Source organism: Salmo trutta, chromosome 32 (assembly GCF_901001165.1).
Source record: "Salmo trutta chromosome 32, fSalTru1.1, whole genome shotgun sequence".
Lineage (NCBI taxonomy): Eukaryota > Metazoa > Chordata > Actinopteri > Salmoniformes > Salmonidae > Salmo > Salmo trutta.
This window is the reverse complement of record NC_042988.1, coordinates 21,784,360-21,799,505: the sequence shown is the minus strand read 5'-3', so window position 1 is coordinate 21,799,505 and position 15,146 is coordinate 21,784,360. Positions and strand designations below refer to the sequence as shown.

Here is a 15,146-nt window from a genome sequence, read left to right as displayed (position 1 = left end):
GCACACTCGATATATAAGCTCCCAGTAATGTATTGGGTAAACCTCCAACATTTCGGCATCACTGTGCCTTATTCAGGGTGAATCAACACGCATGGTGATCTCTTTGCATTAGGTCTAAAGCTTTTTCACAGCCTCTTCATGCCCAAAACACTTGAAACTGACTCAGCCCAGTTCTCTAATCTCCCAAAGTAAGACTCTGTGAAACTTTGAAGCGGTCAGGGGACTCAGTATGGTAGAAATCCCCCTGACCAAAGCCATATGTGTGACTATTCCCCTGGCTACTTCCTTTGAAGATCAGTAGGAAGATCCTAAACCCCTTCATTTAGGAGGGATCCCAAAACCCCTCTCCGTGGCTCCATCCAGTTGACATTTCACCCCAAGGGAGGTTACCAGGACACCACCATCCATATGCAGTAGATGAGATACACAAGCTGTTACAAAGCAGCAGTAGGACCTGTCTGTCTCCAGATAATCCATGTTTTTCAGAGTACATAACCCCTGCCCATATGGAACCACTCCACTCTCTAACACAGCTGAGGCCTTGTTGACAGAGTAAACCCACACATTTGCTCTGGGTGTTGCAAATTAGAAATAGCTTGTGTTTACTAAGCAAAGTTGAAACAGGTGGCTTTGAACGTATTGACCAGAGTTCCGGTGGGTTTTTCTAATGCACCCAGACATGAAATGACGCATAGCGACCCCACTGAGCTGCACAGGCCGTCAAACAATTGGCTGAATAACTAATAGGTTGTTAAGTGAGCTGTAAACGTGGAAGTGATATATGACCTGCGTGTATGGAATTTCTGGAGGAGACCACCTTTTCATTGATCACCTCAAGCATCTCAGAGACATGAGATTAGGCAAAACATGATCAAATCTTGTAAGCAGGACATACACTAGAATATTCTAACCTGGCAACCAACCCAACTCCTAATGACAAACAGAGAGACAATCAACTGTATTCGTCACATTTTGATGAGTGGGTCCAGGGTATGGTTCATTTCCTATGCGATTTCTATGACACTTTAAAAGCTCCTCGTGAGGTTGATTGGACATATTGAGTTCACAGGAAATGATGATAATTGCCTACATCAGTAGGCAAAATGTATGCATCGTCCTATTCCCTCAAAGGAGCTGGGCTCCCTAACCAGGGGACGTCCCCAACTGTATCTTCCTCAGACACAATGTCCCTAGTACTCTGTCTGTTTGTCTGTGAGGATGTTGTTTGGACAGAGTGCCCAACCTCCTTCCTGTTTCTGCCACAACATCTGGGTCAGCATCATCCACAAGTCTGTTGCAAATGGTAACAGACAGGACAACATAAATACAAGCCCCTTCTGACAACAAGCAAAACTCCAGTACAAGGGGTAGGAAATTAGTAACTAACATAATATAAGTACACTGACTTTTACTGTCCCAACGACAAGGAAGTTATTTGCGATTGGGAAGATCCGCTCTACCTCCCTGTTACTCTTTAGTCAGCCATTAACTGGCTCTGACTAAGATGGCCGGTGGCCTGGAATCCTTCCACGCCACTGTTAACACAGAGCGCCACTCAGGCAGACTTTTTGCTACCCTCTCAGATCCAGGACATGTACCCTGTGGGGTCACATCGGAGCACACCTTTATCAACCACAACAATCCCCTGATAACCTCTGCCATGGGTTAAGAAGAAAGAGACCCTGGCTAAGGGCCTGTATGCGGGAAATACAATATGCTGCTAGGAGTTGTGAGGCAGAAACTGATGGATATTGTGTCTTAGTGGGGTCTTCAGGGATATGGCAGACAGGACCAGAGAAGGCCAGACAGGGCCAGCGAGGCTACATGAATGATTCAGAATGATTCAGAGGATTTTCAGAGGCATCTTTGCCTGTACCCACTGGCTGTCCCTCCCTCATATCACCTGAGTGTTAACTGGGCAGGTCTGGGCAACATCAGTGAAGAGCCCTGTGCAATCTTTCATCTTCCTACTTGCTTTATTTACACAGACTGTCATGTCTCTATCAGTGTCCATATTTCAAACTCATTTCAGATAACAGCAGAGATACAGTTCAGAGTGTGGTATGAAGTACTGGACCGACACTGATTCTAAATTGTGTACACCCCAGGAGGTTGGTGGCACCTTAATTGGGGAGGACGGGCTTGTGGTAATGGCTGGAGCTGAATAGGTGGAATGGTTTCAAACCCATCAAACATATGGAAACCACGTTTGACTCCGTTCCATTAATTCCATTCCAGCCATTACAATGAGCCGTCCCCTCTCAGCAGCCTCCCCTAGTGATCTGTACTACTCAGCTATTCATTTTGTTCCACAGCATACACAGCATACACAGGAGTGGTGCTTCTCTTTGGGGAGTGGCCTTTCCTTTGGAAACTGGAACAGAGACACAGCGAGGTCATTTGAGAAGACAGTGTGGTGCCCATCACCTATTGTACTGTGCTCTGTCATCAATATCCTTATCCAGTGTTGAGTGTTCTGAAATGCTCACCATTCACCACACAGACAGGCCCCCAGCTGCGGGACAGCGCTTTGATGAGCAAGCACTCCAGGACTTAATACAGATAAGAGGGGGTGAATTACTTGCCAGCAGCATATTCCCCTGCATTCTACTGCTGGCTTGCCTCAGAAACAATGTAGTTGGTCCTGGTCGGTACCTGAATGTGAGACAGAATGCTGCTGCAAGGCCTCTAGGTGGCACTCTTCCCTCTGTTCTGAGGAGATTCCAGTGCCCCAGAGCTGTCTTTCAGTGTCCTAACTATGTGGTCACTAAAGATCCCTTGGCACTTATCGTATGAGTAAGGGTGTTAACCCCGGTGTTGTGGCTAAATTCCCAATCTGGCCCTCATACCATCTTGGCCACCTAATCATCCCTAGCTTCCAATTGGCTCATTCGTCCCTTCTCCACCCAACAATAACTCTTCCCCATGTCGTTGCTGTAAGAGAATATGTTCTCAGTCAATTTACCTGGTAAAATAAGGGTCAATAAATAAACCTCAGACTCTAACATCTGTCACAAGATGGATGTCTAGTCTAGAATACCCAGCGAAACTGTAATGTAATCCTATTTCTTGACCGTTACGGCCATTTTTCTTTGACCACAAAATTATGTTTTGGGACAGATTCCCAAAAATGATTTGGGGCCTATCTTACGACAAGCAAAATTGTGCATCACAGACAAATCAAAGTTTCAACACAGTTTTGACTGTTGATCAAGGGAGGCAGCACTGCCACAGCAGCAGTGTTCAACTTTCACCTGTCCTCGCATGACATTATTTCAATTTATAATACAATTATAACTCAGGGATGACAGTGTGATTTTAAGAATTACATTTTGAGGAAGAGCCTTTCTCACCTTGGACACGCCGTCCTCACTCGCCTGAACCTTGCGGCGGAGCTGCATCAGTTGCCACAAGTCGTTGACCGGTGTTGTGGTTGAGGCAGTGCGGCTCAGAAGATCTGTACCGCTAGGAAGCTTCTCCAGCGCGGCCATCTGTCTCTCTATCTGCCGAAGTTTGTCTTCCATGTGATGGTACGGGCTAGAGGACTTGGTCAGATGTGGGCCATGGGGCTCCTGTGGCGGGGCATCCTGCTCTCTCCAGCCGGTGGTCACATTTTGGATTTTCAGGTGTCCCAGGATAGCGTGGAGGAGGGTATGCAATGCATTGAAGTTGACAGCTCCAACTTCAGGTGTCCCGATCGACAGGTTCACCAAATCGAACAAACTAATGTCAGCTGACATTTTGTCTCACACTACTTTTGAGTTAATGTTATTAAAAAGTATTTACGAGGGACATGAAAGATATATCTTCTTCCAATATTGACATCTTTTTTTGTAAAAATTCAACGCCAGAATGATTCAATTAAATAACATGAGATTTAAAAAAAAGACAGGATCGAACGCAAAAAAATTTGAAATGTAAAATGATAGAAAAAAATACTCTGATTCTTCTGTACTAAATAGAAATTGTCTGTAAATTAGAATTAAATATTCCCTACACAGTTACTTTTCAACACCTTTTCGTTGCTACTCAATCTCGGTTGTTTCTTACTCCAATGCCATTTCTAACCTTGTTTTAGAAATTGTTTCAATTTGGTTCTAATCTCTCACGCCTACCATAGAACCGTATTGGACGTAACAATGACAGTGAGTACAGTTCTCTTTTGTGATTGGATGTAGCCTCCTTCCATTACACAATAATTGCATCAAGGCAGAGGCGGGCATCAAATCCTCATCAGGTAGGACAAGGGTTGTGTTGTTGAGAAAGTATGCAAAGCATCACCTGTTCTCACCCCAGGTATGCAAAAAGGAGCATACAGACACGAAAAAAGGCTCAAAATATTTATATTTTTATAATAATAAAAATGTAAAAAACAAGCGTGCATATCCTGGTGCCTTTCTAAGTAACTACATTCAAGTATAAAATCTAGTTCATAATCCAAAAGACATAGTTTATTCCCTCAAAATCCTATTGATTGCCTCACATCCAATAGCTCTGGCTCGGAACAATCTTCAAACTCAGTTTTCATATGCCACAGAACTGAACTCTACATTAAGCAATCCACACAATGAATGAAATGATTCATGAATTAGACTATACATTTTTGGCAAGGAGGAACACAAACACTGTAAATAGTTTGTGACCTCAATCGAAATTGCACGATGAAAATGTAGAACAAAAAATGCTTGATGTTTGCAGAGTGCAAAGGCCAATGTTTCAATGTGAGTTCTAAATAAAACCATAGCCTTATAAACTCATAAGCTCAAGAGTTCTTCAATGTGACATTTTAACAGAGCAATATAACCTAGAGCAGTTTAGACATAAAAATTATGGTCTACATTTTGTAATTCACCATTCATCCAACAGCCATGCCATCATCCTCAATACACTATCTATGGCCTTTTCGATCCCACTTTTGACAAAACCTATGGCATACTACAGATACTCTGAAAGTGTGATGCAAATATTGACAAAGAAATAACATTTAGAGCATTGTTCAACAATTTCGTACAGATATCACTATAACAAAAATAATATAAATTGCAATAAGCTAGTGTATATTGGTCTTGATAATTTCTCCCTTTATGACAAATGCCATCTTACAAGAAATCTAGATGCAGTGTAGTCCTGATAAATGCAATGGCTTGGGAGTGTTCTAAATGTGTATACTAAATCTGAGCATGCAGAAGTGAAAAGTGTATTTGAATTTGAACTGATAAACTGTACTGCATGTAAACAGAGTTTGTACATATCCAATGTGCGCTTATCAAGAATTTACTGTACTACGTTTTCTTCTTCTATCAAATTGAAGTAGTATAATAACATTCATGTTGAGACTGGAAACCTTGGTAGGAATAGCAGTCTAGCCAAACCTTAGTCAATGACTACTGCACATTGAAACCAACCAGCTGAACATCTACATGAAGACAGAAGCACAGTGAACGACATTGAACATGAAAATAAAGGCTCCTCTGTGCACATCTGATTCACTCCAAGTAAAATATACAGTATTTAAGTGTATCTTCCACTTGAAAGGCAAAAATCAAAAGAGCTGTGAATGACTGTGCTAAAACAGTGTTACTAGTCACTGCTTATTGGAATCAATAGAGCTGTGAATGACTGTGCTAAAACAGTGTTACTAGTCACTGCTTATTGGAATCAATAGAGCTGTGAATGACTGTGCTAAAACAGTGTTACTAGTCACTGCTTATTGGAATCAATAGAGCTGTGAATGACTGTGCTAAAACAGCGTTACTACAGTCTCTGCTTATTGGGGCTGAGGTGGGCCAGTCAAACTGTCAGTTGAAGAATTCCAAATGATAGCTAGGTTGATAGGAAGGTTTTACACCGACTCTTCCCCGGATGACCCGTCCAGCTGTGAATAGCTCCTCTCACCGTGACCCCCTCCTCCCATTGGTTGTCATATGCTGTCATAGTCAGTGTCCCGTCGGCTGGAGACCACCACCCACTCAGCCACGAAGAAGGATAGCGTGCCCAGGAAGCCCACCACAACCATGATGAGCAGCTGCCAGTGCAGCAGGAGATAGTTACTGTAGAAGAAGGCCAGGGCTGCAGTGATGGACTGTGGAGGACAAGAGCACCAAGTTACACCACTGTAATACAGCAACTGTGGTTAGCAAGTATGGGGAATCATCAAGGGATATACCAAGCAAATAGTTCAATGTTATATTTCTTCAAATCATTCAGAGTAATACATTATCACCATAGATAGCAATCCATATCGTGTGTGTAGGCCTAACAGATATCAATGTACCTGGACAAACTTGAAAACGGCAAAGGCAGGAGCGCTGTCCTCCCGGAACATGAATCCCACAATGCTCAGCAGTTGGGTGTTGAAGCAGCTGTCCCCCAGGCCCAGCAGGAAGCTGCACAGCAGAGCCACCTCAACACTGAACAAACAACACAACAGGTTAAGCAATTAAGGCAACGCCACGCCACCTCAACACTGAACAGACAACATCCCAGGTTTATACAGACATGAAACCTTATACAATCTGCAGTAACCTGATAGAGTTCAAATGCAATTATGCACAACTGCTACACTTAACATAATGCTCATGTCCTGACCTGCTGTATTCTTGTGCAAAGTACACATAATTGTTGTAATAGTAATCTATGGTCATTGTTTTATGGGCCAACTGAGTAAGCCCTGCTGTGTACCTGGGGGTGATGTATGCCTGCAGGTGTGTGCCCTCTTCTGGGGCAATAGGGGCATCACTGGCGATGTTCAAGAAGATCAGGTAAAAGGCCATGAAGTGAGTGATCAGCCCCAGCAGCACGACCGGGTTCCTCCCAAACCGGTTGCACTTGTTCAGCATCCCAAACACGCCCCCTCCTGGACAAACAGAGACACAGCAAAAACAGAAGCGTTGACTTCCTCGAATCATCAGTCCCTTCCTGTCAACCAGTTTATCTGCTTTCCAAACCTCACGTGTATCATGTGATCTGAAACAGCACTGAAGATAAAAAAATGACTTTGACTCACCCAGGATCTCTCCCAGGCCAATGAAAATTCCAGAGAGCCCGATCAGACTCTTAGCATCGTCCCCAAATTGAGTCATGGCTCCTATACATGTCCCGTATACCCCGCTGTAAAATGTCAACTCTAAGCCTGAAGGTGGAGAAGGAGCAAGAGTTATGCACATAGAACCTATGGTTACGCATTCAAACTTACTCAATGTCAATTGAATATGCATCCGTTTATATTTCTATACTAGCATCCACTGAAAGAAGTTCCTCATATTGAAAATAGCCCAAAACATTTTCTTTACGGAATTAATTGGAATGAATTTGCCCACCTGTGTATGCTATGGAGATACTCAGCAGTAGCATCTCTTTAGTGACAGACAACTGCAACGCTTTCTCTGTAAGAAGAGGGCACATATCAGTCAGCTGAGCTCTGGGCCTTTGTTGCTGACATGACAGATTGAAGTAAGAAGCAACCAATGAACTCTGACTCACTGAAAGCATCCAGAGCCTGGGAACCGAGACCTGGAGTCGCTCTGCAAGGAAGAGAAATCCATAAATAAACTTAAGTACAGCCTTTCCAGACATAAAGGATTATCCAGCTTCAACCCAGGCCTATGGAGGAATACAAAGGCCCTTACATACAACAGCAGGTACAGAATGCACAAACAACATTTGTATGGCATATCTATTAGTATATAAATATTTGACATGTGTATGTATGCATGACAACATGGTCAATAAAAGGGTAGATAAGGAAAAATGTTATTGTGCTAGTTTACTCTAACGTTAGACCTAGACCATGTTTTCCATCCCAGCCTGTCTGCAGACTGCACTCACACAACGATAGAGGCGCTCTCTGTGGACTCAGTCTGCAGCAGTGACTCAGACGCCTCGGAGGGTGTGGCCTCAGGCTCCGGCTTCTGGATCAGGAAGAACAGAAAGCTGCCCACCAGGCTGATGACCGTGAGAGAGATGAAAACCGTCTGGCGATCCTTGTCTATACACACACACACACACACACACACACACACACACACACACACACACACACACACACACACACACACACACACACACACACACACACACACACACACACACACAGCACGCGTCAGCAACTTATGGCCAAAATGAGATTTCCTCATTGTGTCAAGGAAACTTAAGGAATGCTAGATACTATAAAAAGAAAAGGGGAAAGGACTCATGAATCTAAGTAGAATACATTCAAAAGATATCTACATTGTTATAGTAAAAAGTTAACCAAAACTGATGACATACCTGATATGTGAACATGGCCATGCCAGGCAAAATAAATATACATGTTTCCAAAGAATAAGCTGCAAAATGGGATAGATACATGTTAGGCAGTCCAAAACCATGGATTCAGTACCAGAGTAAAAAAGCTGTGGTAAACAGTGATGCAATCAATACAGTTATGCTGTTAAGAAGAAGTACCTGAACTGTAGCAAGGCCCAGAAAATACCACTGTTCCTGCCGATGGTGGCATCTGTAGAGTTGATGGTGAGTAGGTTCCCCTGAGCTGTCCACAATACTAGGCCACAGATGGAAAGAGATTGAAAGAGAAAAGAAAGAGGGTTATGTGTTGATAGGAAATACAAGTCGTTAATTCTCAAGTAAGAATAACAGTCTTCTTACTTGCAGCCGCTATTCCAACAACTACAGACGCCGTGTAGAAGCTCCAAGTGTAGGGGTGGATGAACATTGCAATGTATCCACTGATGGAAATAAAACATTGGACAGTGTTAACATCACAAATAAGCTAATGAAAACAAGTTCTTTATGCACACTCAGGGAGAATAGATAAATAAGCAGTTCTGTAAACAGGTATAGGCTACAGTGGGTTGATTTATAGAAAGGTCAAAAGAGTGTGCTCACCTGTATACTAGTCCACTAAAGAACATGGACAACTGGGGGCCTATAACAGCCACTACTGAGGGAGCAATCAGGTTGGATGCAGAGAAAACTCCATAGATGATGGCCATGCTACATGTAAAGACACGCGTAAAAAAAAAAAATGCACCAATGTAATATTGTAATATAATAATTCATAGAAAATGTTAGCAACATGGCTACAAGTGCAGGCATTTTATTCAATAAGGATGTGTTTGAATAAAAAAAAGCCTGGTGTTTGGCTGCCACGGGTGGTGTCATTAAGATGTCCATAAAGGCCAACAGCAGCAATTAAATCACAGACGAGGCCCTACATCACCACAGTCATATGCATGTTATTTACAAAATACCTCAGGAAACTGGGATATTGTAGAGAACTGAAAGTCAACTTTGTTGCCTAAACTGGGCAGATTCAATTACTTACCTTTGGAGACCTCTTTGAGAAAGAGAGACAGGATTACAATTTTCCAGCAGTTCTAATCTATACCATAGGAGCCGCATAGGTCAAAGTCACACTATTTCAGCATCACAATGAATTACCTTGTGTATCCACTCCCATGGAATTCAGTGCTGTTGAAACTCTTGATCACAGTTTGCTGAAAAAGCATGAGACATAAACAATTGACACCATCAATATTAACTTCCCCTGTAGGTTCCCTACAGTTGTATGGCTTGAATTTGTATGTATCATTTGTCAGTTCAACCATACCTCTATATTGCCGCATGTTTGGAAAGCAGTGAACATGAACATAAATCCAAACCCCAGGATTATGATGTTCAATAGTGTCTTTCCCTCTGGACCCATGCTTGCTGCAGGGTGTCACTGTAATATTACTTGACGAAATGGGTTAGTTAAAAAACCTCTGAAGGGGTCCACAGCTCATCTGGGGAAAAAAACAGAATCAAAACAATCTTGGTGACAAAACTGTAGAAAGGATGCTATGCTATGAATATGAGCTATTGTCAAGACATTACATATCTAGGTAGATCTGCTACCAAATAATCACTATAGTAAGTATTTCCTTGCTTTTGTCTGTTTAGCCACTTGAAAAGAGAACAATTTACCGAGTCGGGTGCTGCACTGTATAGTCCTTGTTTGTGCAAGCTACATAGTTAGCAAACCAATAACGACTTGTGGAGATTCCAGATGGACTCAAATCCTAGAAAGAATCCAACAATAATGTGGGCTACGACCCTTCTCTCCCGTCTAGCTTAAAAATGGTCTTGAATATTTTTCACAGTGAGTGACCAAAACTGTTCGTCATGTGAGATAGTCAGCTGACATTTCAAGGCGTACAACCCAAAGCCCACTGGGAAACTGAGTTTACTTGCTATAGTCTGACGTCAATCTCCTTTCCGGGTCAAAAAATAAAAACATTACTAAATTGAAAGTATTTTTCATTTGTGTCCCCTCCGAGTTATTTGTATATAATCTAATATTTTTTGGTGCATTGAATTATGATTTTAAAATGTGTAATTTGAAGATGTGTTGCTTTTCCCTCCAAATAAATACGCAGCAGCGTTACTCATCAACCTCATTCAACGAGGAGGAGCAAGGGACAACACCTCGTTCTAACAAATGGTCGGTGCTAAGGAAATCGTCATAAATTTGGAAAGCTATATTGCGTTTTTTTAAGGAAAACTCGACATATTGCGAGCAGGCTGTTTAAGTACGATAATTTTAATCAATAACTTTAAGCGGGTGTTGACCTTTCACCCACATTTTCTGGTAGTAACGTTGCGTGTTTGTTAGCTAGGCTAACTAAGGCGCTATCTGCAACATGAGTTATGGTAGGCCCCCGCCCGATGTTGAGGGCATGACTTCTCTTAAAGTGGATAATCTGACTTACCGAACCTCACCTGAGACCCTTCGCCGTGTCTTTGAAAAGTATGGTAGGGTAGGAGATGTTTACATCCCCCGAGATCGTTATACGAAAGAGAGCAGAGGGTTCTCCTTTGTGCGGTTCCATGACAAGCGGGACGCAGAGGATGCGATGGACGCAATGGATGGTGCCGTGCTGGACGGACGCGAGCTGAGAGTCCAGATGGCCCGTTACGGACGTCCCCCAGATTCTCATCATGGAGGCGGTGGTGACCGTGGAGATCGTGGTGACCGTCGGCGTGGAGGTGCTCCCCGGAGGTACGGGGGTGATGGCCGACGAAGTAGGAGGTAAGAGCTGAGCACATGGTTAAGTAGTTGCTCTAGCTCTCCTTCGATTGGGTCGCTTTTTCATTAGTAGCTATGTGATAATTATTGAATTAACCAACGTGATGTATGTTATGCCGTATGGAACTTGCATGTTGTAACGGTACCTTATGGCCCTTGTTTCGATTATGTAGCGGCAATCAGCCACCATTACATGCATGGTTCATTGACCTGTTGACTTAGCAGCGTTTTGAGGGTGTTGTCGCCTTACGTTTACAACTGTTTTAGATGGGCGATAACTCGACACAACGAACTTACTCTCGTTTCTCCCCCCCCCCCCCCCCCAGTCCGAGGCGTCGGAGACGCAGCAGATCCCGGAGCAGAAGCCGATCTCGTTCCCGCAGCCGCTCCCGCAACAGCAGATCAAGGTCTCGTTCCTACTCTCGCTCCAAGTCTCGCTCCCCTAAGAGAGACAAGGCCAAGTCCCCGTCCAGGTCCCGCTCCAGATCCAAGTCTCCTAAGTCAAAGTCCCGTTCCAGGAGCCACACCCCTGCTGAAAGAGCCTCAAGATCAAGATCCAAGAGCCAGCCCAAGTCACCTGGGGAGAATGGTGCTGAAACCCCATAGATGACTGACAAAATGGTAAGTGTTGGACAAGAAGATGGGACCTTAACACTACCTTTTTGTAAATTGTTTGAGGTGAAGTCTAGCGTTACACTAGATTGAATGAATAGCATAGGGAGGGTGATGTGGGGATATTATGTGTGGGATGGATTTGCACTAAGTCTCCCTTTTCCATGGTTATCTGTGGTTGAATAGAAGGGGGTTGGCTGTGGGATGTCTTGACAATGTGAACTTTTTCCACCTCAAAGTGGTTATGCGTATTACTGTAACACTGGGCATGGCAAAGAGGAATGGAAAACTCCCATATGGTGGTTTCCTTAAACCCACATTTGATGGATTTTGGGGACTATTCCTTTGTAACAATTTAGTTCTGTCCTGCCCAATGTTCCAGTTCATTATCAGTGTAGAGGAAATTTAGGTCCATTCTTGCATTGTACATATGTGGCATTAAAGAATACATTTTTACCGTAAAAATAAAATGTTCATAAAAAAAATCTGGAATTCTCTCCTCCAAGCTGCGGAATCCTGTTTGCAAAAGAGGAGTTTGAGGCAGTATGAGCAGTTAGTGAGCTGGGTGTGTGAGCTGTCCGGGCACCTGCTGCTGTGGGGGTTGCTATGGAGCAGGCCGGTTGCAGTCAGTGTTGGGGTGGTGTTGAGGTACGTCTGCAGGACAATGGACAGAAGCCTTGCATTGTCCTCCAGGTCATGCTCTCTGCTTTTTGGGGGCAAAGACTTGTGCTCAGGAGGGAACCAAGGTTTGTCTGACTCTGGTTTCTCATGACAAGATTTCTCATTTTTGTGAAGCCCGGGCGTCTCTTGACGTTTGGTTCCTTCCTTGAACCAAAAAATTTCACCCATCAGAAATGGGTTTGCATAGCTTTTGATTTGGCGCTTTCTTTCAAATGTAGACTAGTTTCCTACTAATATGGGGGAAATGTGCTATGCACATGAAGTTGGCATTACATTGCCGGCTAATTATACCATACATATGGCCTGGAGGTGTCTCCATGTCTATCTGAAGGGAGGGGTGGTAAAGTTAACAAGTCGTCACCACTTCTTTACTAGAGGTTGCAAACAAAATTGAGTTAATTGTTTTCCAACACACGTTTCTTACATCCTTGTCTTTCAAACATTTTTCAGATGAGATGCCAATGAGGACGTCATACTTCAGACTGAGGACCCTGTCCATACAATTTCTGTGTAAAAGGTTATTATTGTATCTTGATCTGAAGGCTTTTGGTGTATTTTCTTTTTTTTTCATTCACCCAGACTGCTTGTCTGTCTTTGTGCAATGTTTAACAAAAAAATAAACTATACTTAATGTGCTTCTGAGGTAGAGGGGCTAAAACTGCTGGGATTTCAATTTGTTGGACTTTATGGCTATTTTTGTTATCTAAAACTGTCATAGTGAAGATTTGATGGCCTAGCTTTTACAGCTGTTATTTTGGGTTTCATGAAGGCCATTACTGAAGTTCAAATGGCTAGGGCTTTTAGAATAAGTATGAAGAGACAGGCACAGATTTACTTGCAGGTCAACTTTGCTATGTAGCTTTGTTTAATTTCATTGTGACTCTAATCTTCTCTCCTGTATTTTTTGTGCACTAGGCGCAGTTGTGTAGCAGTTGAGTATTGCTGGTTAGCTGTTAAGGTGCCGTGTTGCAGTGCTTGGCTGTTTCCAGTGTTCTCCGGAATGCCCCTGTGGCTACAATGCTGTGATGGTGGCCAACTTAAATAGCTGCTACAAATTCACCATCGGTAGAATGCCTGTCTTTCAACAAGTTAAAATGTTTTCTAATTCAGAGCACTAAGTATGGTGTGCTAATTTTGTTTAATGCATTCTGTCTTGCCCTTTGTGCATTCCTTTTCCCCCTCGCAAGATTCTGTATAGGTGTCCAATGTGAAAGCTAATAAAAATTGTTTAAGACATTTGGGTTATCAATTTATTCTAAAACTTTAACATTACACAACTTAAACTATTTCATAATGCATTGTGTTTTGAACCATTGATCTTGTATTGGGTCTTGACTATTTGGTAACTGACTGTGCCTTGCTGACAGCTTTGCTTGTCCTGTTATCATTTGTACAGTATGGCTTCCAGGAAGTGTTGATCTTTGTTGGCATGGAATTTCTCCAGTGGAATGTTGAGACACTTCAAGTTCCATTTGTGCAGCAATGCCTCTATGGACCAGTGGGCACTGAAATGAAGACAAAGAAAATGAGTAATGTTCACTTGACCATGGCTAATAGCCATGGACTGGTCCTGAAAGGCATGGCATCTCTTGGTAAGGGTTTTTCCTCAAGAGGAAGGAGATTGTCACCAGGACATTTTTCAAAATCTGAAAGTTGTAAAATCAGTCAGATCTGTAACAACTGATCTGCTCATTTTTCCTAACTAGCCGGTCAGTCTGAACTCACCTTCAGGCTCATAGAAAACATCTGATCCCAAGATGTCTAATGAAGGGAGGAGCAGAAGGTCTAGGGAGACTTCTCCCCAGGTAATACCCACCACAAGCACATTGGGCAGTTCATTCACTTCACAGGTGCACCTACAGTTCCCCAGACACAGTGGAAGTTCTGCACTGTCTTACAAGATCACTTGTACCCCACACTTTGCTGCCACCACACCAGGTAAACTCACGCCAGCCCCAAGCTGTGAACAAACAGCAGTGCATTCTGAGTCAATAGTTTGTTTTAGAAACAGGTTACACATTTACATGGTAAATAAGTTAATTGTAGTAGACGTGAATTTGTTTGGTTCAGTAAATTACCTCTAGCACTTTTGTGCATCAGCTCTTCCCTGTGTCCACACATTGTGCTAATACCACTGCACAGGGCCATACATGCATCCCGTATTGTGGATCAAGGACCAAGTACAGAGGGGAGAAACGACATGATTACAGTTCATGATGAATGTCAACTTCCATTGATTCAGAAAAGTGCCTGGCATATCTTCTGTACTCATCTCCAAGGAACTCGGCAGGCTTCAGGGCCAATTACCACAATGCAGTTGTAGGCGAACAATATTATTTACAGAAACCTCGCTAGTTCCAAATGGCAAAAGTGTAGATTTGAAAGTGCGCAAGAACCTCAGGAATGGAAACATTCAGTGATTGCTTTGGGTCCTCGTATTCTTCGAATGTGAACGATTTCTGCACTTTGTTGGACATCTCAGTTGCTTTGTTTTCCATTTAACATCCCAATTGTGAGAGTTAGTAAACGTATTGTATTACCACTGAATTAATTTACTATCATAAAACCCGTCTCTAATAAAAAGCAGACATGCTTGCGAATGTCTGAAGGACGGGGAAAACTTAGAACGTATACAGCCAATGACATGTGCTAATGACTGGTGGGAAGGCGTATTCAACATTTTATCCAATCGGTTTTCTCGAATGTATGACTCGCTCTTGTATGTGGCCAACGAGCTTCCTACGGCTCTCTGGGTGGGCGGGTTTCAAATTGTAGGGACCCCTGG

General features: G+C 43.0%; 2 protein-coding genes and 1 long non-coding RNA gene across 7 annotated transcripts; 1 reads left to right on the top strand and 2 right to left on the bottom strand.

Moving 5' to 3' along the window:
* Positions 1-4,424: 4,424 nt before the first annotated feature.
* LOC115171415 (UNC93-like protein MFSD11) lies at positions 4,425-10,171 on the bottom strand. Its single transcript, XM_029728214.1, has 14 exons — positions 9,967-10,171; positions 9,611-9,785; positions 9,442-9,497; positions 8,887-8,994; positions 8,647-8,726; positions 8,446-8,542; positions 8,269-8,327; positions 7,828-7,987; positions 7,483-7,523; positions 7,320-7,385; positions 7,007-7,132; positions 6,682-6,856; positions 6,275-6,410; positions 4,425-6,082 (listed from the first exon to the last, which is right to left on the bottom strand). Exons 2-14 carry the CDS (start codon positions 9,704-9,706, stop codon positions 5,921-5,923), a joined length of 1,362 nt encoding a protein of 453 aa, XP_029584074.1. The 5' UTR covers positions 9,707-9,785; positions 9,967-10,171; the 3' UTR covers positions 4,425-5,920.
* A 274-nt stretch (positions 10,172-10,445) lies between these two features.
* On the top strand, positions 10,446-13,597 carry LOC115171417 (serine/arginine-rich splicing factor 2). Of its 5 annotated transcripts, XR_003871187.1 has the most exons (5): positions 10,683-11,071; positions 11,395-11,689; positions 12,187-12,328; positions 12,812-12,878; positions 13,277-13,597. XR_003871187.1 is itself a non-coding variant. In XM_029728217.1 (3 exons), the coding sequence occupies exons 1-2, from the start codon at positions 10,683-10,685 to the stop codon at positions 11,672-11,674; spliced, it is 639 nt and encodes a 212-aa protein (XP_029584077.1). In that variant the 5' UTR covers positions 10,446-10,682; the 3' UTR covers positions 11,675-11,689; positions 12,812-13,597. The 5 variants fall into 5 exon arrangements, 2 of the variants coding, with proteins under 2 accessions (XP_029584077.1, XP_029584076.1); XR_003871186.1 differs by lacking the exon at positions 12,187-12,328; XR_003871185.1 differs by having other exon boundaries at positions 12,812-13,597.
* On the bottom strand, positions 13,598-15,144 carry LOC115171419 (uncharacterized). Its single transcript, XR_003871188.1, has 3 exons — positions 14,440-15,144; positions 14,087-14,321; positions 13,598-13,866 (listed from the first exon to the last, which is right to left on the bottom strand). It is a non-coding gene; the product is annotated as an uncharacterized LOC115171419 (long non-coding RNA).
* Positions 15,145-15,146: the final 2 nt, after the last annotated feature.

What these genes read in the sequence shown, in the direction of transcription:
- LOC115171415 (XM_029728214.1), bottom strand. Translation starts at nt 9,706, where the DNA reads ATGGGTCCAGAGGGAAAGACACTATTGAACATCATAATCCTGGGGTTT. An exon ending in AAACATGCGGCAATATAGAG is followed by an intron (nt 9,498 to 9,610) that starts GTATGGTTGAAC and finishes ATGCTTTTTCAG; the next exon opens with CAAACTGTGATCAAGAGTTT. An exon ending in CCAGGCTCTGGATGCTTTCA is followed by an intron (nt 7,386 to 7,482) that starts GTGAGTCAGAGT and finishes CTCTTCTTACAG; the next exon opens with AGAAAGCGTTGCAGTTGTCT.
- LOC115171417 (XM_029728216.1), top strand. Translation starts at nt 10,683, where the DNA reads ATGAGTTATGGTAGGCCCCCGCCCGATGTTGAGGGCATGACTTCTCTT. An exon ending in GATGGCCGACGAAGTAGGAG is followed by an intron (nt 11,072 to 11,394) that starts GTAAGAGCTGAG and finishes CCCCCCCCCCAG; the next exon opens with TCCGAGGCGTCGGAGACGCA.